The sequence below is a fragment of the Oratosquilla oratoria genome, chromosome 13 (assembly GCF_046742065.1).
Source record: "Oratosquilla oratoria isolate Oo_2021 chromosome 13, ASM4674206v1, whole genome shotgun sequence".
NCBI classification, from domain to species: domain Eukaryota; kingdom Metazoa; phylum Arthropoda; class Malacostraca; order Stomatopoda; family Squillidae; genus Oratosquilla; species Oratosquilla oratoria.
The window spans coordinates 626,388-636,447 of record NC_134789.1 but is presented as its reverse complement, the minus strand read 5'-3'; the positions used below and the strand labels follow the sequence as shown (position 1 = coordinate 636,447).

General features: G+C 42.8%; 1 protein-coding gene across 1 annotated transcript in view; it reads right to left on the bottom strand.

Annotated features, from left to right (window-relative positions):
* Positions 1-602: 602 nt before the first annotated feature.
* Positions 603-10,060, bottom strand: part of Nop60B (dyskerin pseudouridine synthase 1 Nop60B) — a 28,803-nt gene continuing 19,345 nt past the window's right edge. The window contains exons 9-11 of the mRNA XM_076196775.1: positions 9,352-9,555; positions 8,603-8,770; positions 603-2,007 (exon numbers count right to left, since the gene is read on the bottom strand). Coding sequence (XP_076052890.1) covers positions 1,942-2,007; positions 8,603-8,770; positions 9,352-9,555 — 438 coding nt within the window. The 3' untranslated portion in view covers positions 603-1,941. The remainder of the gene's footprint in view (positions 2,008-8,602; positions 8,771-9,351; positions 9,556-10,060) is intronic.

Here is a 10,060-nt window from a genome sequence, read left to right as displayed (position 1 = left end):
TTTTTTACAGGAGATCCATGGCACTAGGACATCTGGCAACAGCCACCAGATAGGCCCATAGATCACTTAGGTTAGCAATATGTTGTCATCTTAGGATTTGTACGAGGTGTTCAATGTCTTTTGTGTAGTGCTTGCACTTTGATTCTCTAGTCAAGCCTATTATGTACTGATACAGTCTTAAGGCTCAATGGTGTCCAGAATGCAAGCATACCAGTGTGGTTACTTCTCTTGAGAGGAATTATTCTGTTGGGCTGGTGTCTGGTGGGTGTGGGCAAGATTAATTCTTTTAAAGTAAACATGCACACACCAAGAGATTTTTTCCCCCTTACAAGGGAGGTAGCCAAAGTCAAAGGCATAAATCCACTCCCACCCATTTCATTATCACATATTCCACTCCCATTCACCATTCCCTCCCTCTTTTCTTGGCTCCTCCTGGGTGATGGATCACCCCTGCACCTCACTCACTGCCCTGAGTCAGAAGCAATGCAGCAAGACCAGTAAAACCAATATTAAACCAAACCCTTATTAGGAGAACCTGTTGTAATGAAATATAAATAACTATTCTAGTCATGTAGGGTATTTTCAAGTGTCTAAGTAAAATATAGATTTCTGTCTTTATTTAAAAACACAGTCATCTTGAGCGAATTTGAATTGACACTTCCTCAGTCATAACAATGATAGTCTTGTGGCCTCCACTTAGTCATTAACCAAATTAACATATGCTAATTCAATTCTAATCACACACACACATACAGTACACACAACATAATTTTCCTCACCAATTTTTCATATAAATTCATACATTTTTATTGAAATTAACAAAAACCTTTGGTCTTCCTGCTCACCCTTTTGAACAATTGGCAAAAGTATGGACAGGTGAGCACCCCAATAATATGGAGTTGCAGGCATGAACATTTGTAGTATTTCTTGATACATCAGTCAAAGAATAAGTGAAAAATGAGAAACAGGAGAAATAAGAAAATAATAAAGACTGAGAAGGACACAAATGTATACTTTGAGTTCTATTTATGTGCATATGGTAATTATCTCTTTCACTTCTACCATTCCATTACACTCCAACATCTTTATATCCAATCCAAATAGAACAAATTGACAAATGCTGAGGATGAACCAATACCCTAAAGTAACTTGTGATTGAACTCCTGCTGGTGAACAAGAATGGGGGAGACATTCCCATTAGTTCAAGAAGTCTGGCACATCTTATATCACTGCACATCCCTCTGCCTTCCACCATGGCAGCATCCAGGAGGCAAGATTTATTATCCTACCAGTGTGTACTCGACTAAACTTCATACATCTTTTCGTAATATGGAGCAATCCAGCTATGCACACTTGGAAATGCCTTGAAACAAGTCATCACAAAAGCCTAAGCTACTGCTTTACAATCTTCTGTACACTATATCTGTACAAATAAAAAAAAAATAAAAACAATAAGACCAAAATAAATGGAAAGAGGAATGACATCAATTCCTAAAATAAAAAATCTTACATACAGCAACAAGAATTGCTGCATAGGTTCAACAAGCAACATGCCTACCCAAACAATGGATTCCTCCTATAAACATCACAACAGAATTTCCTGGCTTACAGGCAGCAGGGAACTCACTACAACCTCTGTAGCAAGTCAACAGCCTTTATAAAATAGCTGCATTAAGAGTCCTTACCAATAACTTCAATTAAAAGGGCTGAATTTCTACAACTGCAATTTGGTCAATTTAAAAGTTGGTCTTGTCCACATGTTGATCCTACAAGCAGCTTAAAATTGCTAAGCCAATCCTGATAAGAAAACAATCAGTTTTGGCAGAGTTCAACAAATCTGGCACCCCTCAAATTTACTCAATACAGAGCTAAATTTATGCACCTGATATGACTGAAATATCCAAACAAGTACAAAAGAAACAGGAATAAAATAATCTATGTTCACAAGGCCTCTTGCTCCTTCTCCTCTTTCTTCTTTTTCTTTTTCTTCTTCTTCTTCTCCATTGCCTGTAAAATAACAAATGAATGAATAAATCATACATGAAGAATGAAACTTGTACACTACATACCTCACTCACCCACCAGATTTAGCCAGTCATCCACAAATAATAAACTTCCTGCTCACCATACTCGGCAGTAAGCCTAAGGCGTCTTGGTACTTTGGTTTTGGCAGTTGGGGGCCACTGCACAGAGTGGATGCCTTTACTAACCTCTGTGCCATGACCCAGATTCAAACCAACACATTAGATGTCGTCAGTGGCTGCCAGTTGCATGCACTTCCACTGAGCAGTGGCTGGCCCCCAATTTAATTCCCAGAAACCAATAACTTATTGTGCCATACATACAATGTGCAACTCCTCTGACATTAAAAGAAAATTCTAATACACATCCATTTTACCCTTTCTGAAATATATATCTATGGTGGAAAGGGAGTTGGGAGATAGGGTTGATTAAATTATTGGGGTGGTTTGAATACATGGAAAGAATGAGTAAAGAAAGATTAGTAAAAGAGGTGTGGAAGGCAGATGTGGAGGAAGTGACAATGAGGTGGTGACCAAGAGTGAGATGGATGGACGGGGTAAAAGGACATTGGGGAAGAGGGAAATGTCTGTTCAGGAAGGATGAAATAAGACAGAAGATTGTGGTGAGTGGAGAATGGTTGTGTATGGATGATGATGTGATGCATGGAAGGACGTGGGTTATATTTTGATGCAGCCTGAAGGAATTTCTCCCCATCTTCTCTTTTTCTGCAAGTCCCCCCTCCCCAATTAAATGAAACAGGCTTGCTGTGGATGTACTGTGTCTTGCTGTATTGCTTTCGACCCTGGCAGTGGGCGAGATGCAACAATAATGTTGTCCAGGAGCCAAGAAAAGAGGGAGGGAGGGAGGGGTGGTGAATGGGAGTGGAGTATGTGAGGATGAAATGGGTGGAAGTGGATTTATGCCTTTATTTTTGGCTACCTCCCTTGTAAGGGGGGAAAAAGCCCTTTGGTATATGTATGCACGTAGAAAGAAATCAAATTTGAATGTTTCACTATGCTTTGCAGTCTCCAGTTTGCATTCTTTTCCCATGTAATTCATTGTAATAGTGTCAAAGTGATATACAGAAAACCCTCTCTACTTCAGACTAATGGGAGAACCACTGTCCAAAATATCCGAAAATCCAGAATGACTGTGACATCTTAAATACATATGTACTACCTTGGCCCCACTAAACCCCACCTAAACTCACAAAATCTGCACATTCTCTCAGGATTCTTTTGGTTACTCAGCACCAAACTTTAACTCGCTTTCTCTCGCAGACCCAGCTTCCCAATGATGGCTCCATTCATCATGAAGTAATGCTTCCTGAACTGCCACAGGCTTCCAAGCTGGGTTGCTAGCCATTGTGCTGTGTGATGGATGTCAAGATCTTATACTGGTACCCCTTCAGTCCAACACACATCATTTGCCTACCACAACATCCAAGTTTATCACAATGTACTTTTCTTTGGCAGTACACCACTAATCTTTCTCACTGCTTCCCTCATTTACTCCATGCTCTTCAGAACATCAAAAAGGGTGGTTCTCAAGATTGAATTTTACCACGAGTTACACCTCATATCACTTTAACCACTTCAGTATGACTCAAATTCTCGCACCCAGTATCAGCTGCCATATGTAATTTGCATCTCACTACTCACATTATAAAATATAAAGTCACTGCTGTATTACTCGTTCTCTTTAATTCAGTAGTAATAATAAACACAGAAAATGTGATCAATCCAGTTCACAGAACCCAGGGGTAACTCAAGTATTCCAACTTGGATCGAAAGAATAGGCGAGAAAAACGGGACGGGGATTGGAACCAGGCATCCTTCTCCCTGTAGCCCACAGGGGGCAATCCTAAAACAAGTAAAGGCATAAGAGGGTCTTGGACTTTTCCAACCAGCACCCTAAGGTTTGGGTCTTTTAATGTGCATGGATGTGGTACAGATGAGAGTAAAAGGGAAGAGATAGGTAGTATGTTTGTGAGAAGAAAGATGGATGTGTTAGCTTTGAGTGAAACTAAGTTAAGAGGGAAGGGTGAGTGTGAGTTTGAGAGTGTAGTTGGGAGGTTCTCAGGAGTGAAGAGAGGGCGAGGGAGAGAAGGGGTGGCTATACTAGTAAGTGAACAGATAGGTAAACGTGTAATGGAGTGGAAGGAGGTTTCTTCAAGGTTAATGTGGATGAAGGTGAAACTAGGAAAGGAGATGTGGTTTTTTGTAAGTGCATATGGGCCTGGTAGTGAGAAGAGTGTAGAGGAAAGGGAGGCTTTTTGGATAGATTTAAAAGAGTGCATATAGGGATTAGGGAGGAACGTCAATGTGGTAGTATTGGGAGACCTTAATGCTAGGGTAGGAAATGAACCAATTGATGGAGTGGTTGGGAAATGTGGAGTTCCAGGAAAGAATTGTAGTGGAGAGTTGATGGTGGAGATGTTCTAGAAAGAGAGTTGATGATAGCAAATACAGTGTTTAGGAAGAAAGTCAAGCATGAGTACACATGGGAGAGGGTGGTGGATGGAAGGGTGGTAGAGCATTAATGGACTAAATAGTGGTAGATAGGAGTATAATAGGAAGAGTTAACAATGTACATGTTCTAAGGGGAGAGAGTAGGGGAATATCAGATCATTTTTTGGAAGTTAAGTTGAGAGTGGAGGATATATGGAGAAAGAGGAAAAGGACAAATGGTAGGGAGGTGCTCAGAGTGAACTCTTTGAATGAGAAGGAAAAGGAGGAGTATAAGAAGCTGAGAGGAGTAGAATTAGGAGTGGAGGAGGAATGGGGATAGTTCAAGGAGGGAGTCACAGTGTGCAAAGATGGTGTGCGGAACAAGAAAGATGGGAAGAAATAGAAGGAAGGGTAGTGAGTGGTGGGATGAGGAAACAAAGAAGGTTGTACAAGAGAAGAAGCGAGCTTTCACAGATTGGTTACAAAATAGGACGAGGGAGTCATATGAGAGGAACAAAGAAAAGAGAAGTTAACCCCTTCCATATGGTGCCGCACACGTAGGCGCCATGAGGAGCAAGTGGATTCGCGACGCTGCCATATCGGCGTCTTGATTATATTTATTGTAGTAGCCCGTGTTTTTACATTCTCCCTAATCTGCTCTAAATCCCATTCTCTGTGGTTTTCAAAATTCACGGGTGAAAGAGAGAACGATCGATATAAGCCGTGACTATATTTTATGATGCGAGTATTATTACGACACGTCGTACGGCTGGCATTGGCTGCTGCCCGCGAGATTTAAGTCCTGTAGTGAAGTGGTTAAGCACATGGTAAAGGAGGTAAAGAGGAGAGTAGATGTGAAATGGGGTAAGAGTATGACAGAAAATTTTGAAAGTAATAAAAAGATGTTAAGATTAGCTTGTTAAGTGTAGTTGGGAAGGCTTTTGGGAGGATCTTGATTGAGAGGATTAGGAGAGGTACAGAGGGAGTAATTGGTGAGGAACAGTGTGGATTTAGGACAGGTAGAGGTTGTGTAGATCAGATTTTTGTGGTAAGACTGATTTGTGAGAAAGCTATACAAAAGGGGATAGGATGTTTTTTGGGCTTTTATGGATTTGGAAAAGGCTTACGACAGAGTAGAAAGGAAGGCACTCTTGGAGGTTTTGCAGATATACGGGATAGGAGGAAAGCTTTTAGCTGTCAGGAGTTTTTTACATACATACATATACCAAGGCTTTTTTCCCCCTTACCAGGGGGGTAGCCAAAAAGGACAAGGCACAAAAACATTCCCACCCATTTCATCCCCGAAAACATTCCACACCCCTCCACCCTCCCTCCCATCTTAGCACCTCCTAGATGACGGGTCATCCCTGCACCCTGTCCACTGCCCTGGGTCAGAAGCAGTGACGCAGGACACAGCACATCCACAGCAAGGCCGCTTCATTAAATCGGCAACCCCCCCTCTCCGTCCCCCCATATAAAGGAGAGGACGGGGAGAAATCCCTTCGGGCTGCGTCAAAATTTTTGCTCACACACACTACCTCACCCCCATTCCCCCGTCCAATCCACCTCATGCATCACAACATTTTCCATATACAACCGTTCTCCATTCACCCCTGTCTTCTGTCCTCACCTGTCCTTCCTCAACCGACATTCCCCTCTTCCCCAAAGCCCCCTTCCTCCCATCCATCCATCTCATCCTAGGACGTCCCCTCATGTTCACTCCCTCCACATCTGCCTTCCATACCTCCTTTACTAGTCTTTCTTCACTCATTCTTTCCATGTGTCCAAACCATCCTAATACTCTTTCATCCACCCTATCTCCCAACTCCCTTTCCACCCCTGTTCTCCTCCTCACTTCCTCATTTCTCACTCTATCTAGCCTAGTAACCCCCATCATACTTCTCAGACACTTCATCTCAAACACATTCAAGTTCCTTCTCTCTTCCTCTCTCATGTTCCATGTTTCTGCTCCATACAGTGCTGTTGGCACAATCACTCCTTCATACAGTCTCCTCTTAGCATCCATTCCCAGATTCCTATTCCTCATTACACTTTTTAAACCACCAAGGCATTTACTCGCTTCTCTCAATCTACATTCTATCTCCACCTTCACTCCACCCTTTCCTGCCACATTTGCACGTGTCAGGATTAGAAATGGAGAGGGTGAGTGGTTCGAGGTAAGGGTGGGACTTCGTATGGGATGTGTTATGTCGCCCTGGCTGTTCAATTTATACATGGATGGGGTGGATAGGATACAGGATAGGAGGAAAGCTTCTAGGAGTTGTCAAGAGTTTTTACGATAGTAGAGCATGCTGGCTGAGTGGGTTAGGGCGTCATTACTTGCGGCAAAGGTCGAGGGGATGGCGGTTCGAATCCTGCCACCAGCGAAGTTGAACCAAGGGCATGGTTCATTAAATTCCACGCTACAAAGCCCTCTGTGAGGGGCACCGTCCTAGCCTTCCGATAGGGGGGAGTTTGTGACATTAAACCATCATCATCATCATCAGTAGAGCATGTGTCAGGATTAGAAATGGAGAGAATGAGTGGTTCAAGGTAAAGGTGGGACTTGGTCAGGGATGCGTTATGTCGCCCTGGCTGTTCAATTTGTACATGGATGGGGTGGTGCGAGAGGTAAATGCAAAGGTGGTGGGTCAGGGATGGAGATGGTTAAAGAAAATGGAGAAAAGTGGGAGGTGAGCCAGCTGTTATTTGTAGACGACACTACACTTGTGGCAGGATCGGAGGAGGGATTGAGGAAATTGGTGACAGAGTTTGGGAGTGTGTGTGAAAGAAGAAAGTTGAAGATAAATGTGGGTAAAAGTATGGTGATGAGTTGTACAAGGGGTGAAAGTGGCAGTAGACTGGAAGTGAGCATTAAGTGAGAGCGACTGGAGGAAGTGGATAGTTTTAGATACTTGGGTGCAAATGTGGCAGGAAAAGGTGGAGTGGAGGTGGAGGTAGAATGTAGATTGAGAGAAGAGAGTAAATGCCTTGGTGGATTAAAAAGTGTAATGAGGAATAGACATTTGGGAATGGATGCTAAGAGGAGACTGTATGAAGGAGTGATTGTGCCAACAGCACTGTATGGGGCAGAAACATGGAACATAAGAGAGGAAGAGAGAAGGAACTTGAATGTGTTTGAGATGAGGTGTCTGAGAAGTATGATAGGGGTTACTAGGCTAGATAGAGTGAGAAATGAGATGAGGACGAGAATGGGGGTGGTAAGGGAGTTGGGAGATAGGATGGATGAAAGAGTATTAGGATGGTTTGGACATATGGAAAGAATGAGTGAAGAAAGACTAGTAAAAGAGGTATGGAAGGCAGATGTGGAGAGAGTGAACATGAGGGGCGACTTAGGATGAGATGGATGGATGGGAGGAAGGGGCTTTGGGAAAGAGGGGTATGTCTGTTGAGGAAGGACAGGAGAGGACAGAAGACAGGGGTGAATGGAAAAATGGTTGTATATGGATGATGTTGTAATGCACGAGGTGGAATGGGTGGAGGGATGGGAGGTGAGGTAGTATGTGTGAGAAAAATTAGATGCAGCCCGAAGGGATTTCTCCACATCTTCTCCTTTTCTGCATGAAGTAACAGGCTGGGGTCGCCGATTTAATGAAGCGGCCTTGCTGTGGATGTGCTGTGTCTTGTGACTGCTTCTGACCCAGGGCAGTGGACAAGATACAGGGACGACCCGTCATCCAGGAGGTGCCAAGATAAGTGGGAGGGTAGAGGGTGGAGGGGAGTGGAGTGTATTGGGGATGGAATGGGTGGGAGTGATTTTTATGCCTTTGTTTTTTTGGCTACCTCCCTTATAAGGGGGAAAAAAGCCCTTGGTATATGTAAGTGTATGTATGTATATATATATATAATCAAGACGCCAACACCGGCATCCTCATGTACTCACTCATGCCTCATGATGCCTATGTATCAAAGTGGCAACCTAGTATGCTATGGTTAAGCTGACAGGTTTCTTGTACTCTTACCAGATCAATTGGAACAAACAACTCTAACCTTGGAAGCCAACATGCACTCATAATGATGGTAACAAAGCATGATACACATAATGAAAGCTAACAAAAAATAAATAAATAAATAAATAAAATAAAATAAAATGTCAAAGAAAATCTTACCTCTTCACTCACAACCTCTTCGGGTTCAACCTTAACTTCAGATTTAATTACTACACCAGCTTCATCATCACCCTTCTTCTTTTTCTTTTTCTTCTTCTTTTCCTTTTTGACTTCCGCAGAATCTGTTTCTGCACTACCCGATGCCTCTGATGCTCCACTTAACTTGCGCTGCAATATAAAAATAAATTTCTTATGATGTGTGTTTGTGCTTTCATTTGACCACCTCCCTTACTGGAAAGGGCCTTTTGTGTTTGGCTGTTTGGTTGATTGAGTGTGCACAAGTGTGTGACTGACCATGGCTTTGGATCATGTGCTGGTCTTGAGATCTACACTTACTATCCTCTTGGATGAGATCTCAAAGCTCATTTATTGTACAAATGTACAACGGACTAGTACTGTACATTGGACTTTGATTAAGCCCAATTAAACCTCCTCACATGTAGTTTTACACTCCTACAGCTTGGTTTGCATGTGTGCTTTAACTTGGCTACTGCTTGTGTGGGAGAAAGGAACTTGGTCAATCAATCTAGTTGTCCAGGTCTCTTTGGCAGGAGGCTTGCCCTCCTCCACCTCAAAGAGTGGTCTTAAAAAGCCTTTGTACTATAGCATATATATATGGGAAACAGAAAATACCAGTTCATTAGCAGATGTCCAAATCATACTCTAGTCACCATAATGTAACATACAATTATTATAATGGCTTACACCAGTTAAACTAAATGAAGGAGTTACAACATGCTATGACTAACTTTTCGGCTTCCATCCACGTGCGCTGAAGTCTCTGGTGCCGATACTGGTGCTACCGCAACACTTTCCTCCTGGAAAGACTTCCCTTCCTTCTTGACAGATCTGTAGTCAACATACTGGTTCAACCAATCTTTGGGTGTGTTCTCATTGGGCTTACCATACTTGTCAAGTAAACCTTGCTTAATCAATCCCTTCTTCATAGTAGCCTATCAAAATGAAAAAGAGAACAAAATTAAGGGATAAAAAACACCACATCAGAAACTTGTATCAGTTCTTTGAATGCTGAAAGGAGGGGAAAGGGATGGGAAGGGGGTGGGATGAGGAGGAGGAGGAGATAAGAGAAGAAAGAAAGACAAGGAGGGGAGAGGAGGAAAAGTAGGGGTGAGAAGGAAGAAGAGTGCGAGGGAGATGAAAGAAGAAAGAGAGGGAGGGGAAAGAAGGAGAAAGTGAGAGAGGGAAAGAATCTCATTCAGGGATGGAGGGAAGAGAAGAAAGAGGGAGGGGAGAGAAGGAGAGTGGGAAGGAAGGAAGAGAAGGAGAAAGAGAGGGAGAGAAGAAAGAACGGGAGAGATGGAGAGAGAGAGGAGAAAAAAGGACAGAGGAAGATAAGGAGAAAGAAGGATAGAGGCAGAGCAGGAGAAAGAGGGATTGAGGGAAAGGAGCAAGGGATAGAGGGAGAGGAGAGAGGGAAAGTCTATGAATGCAAAAATA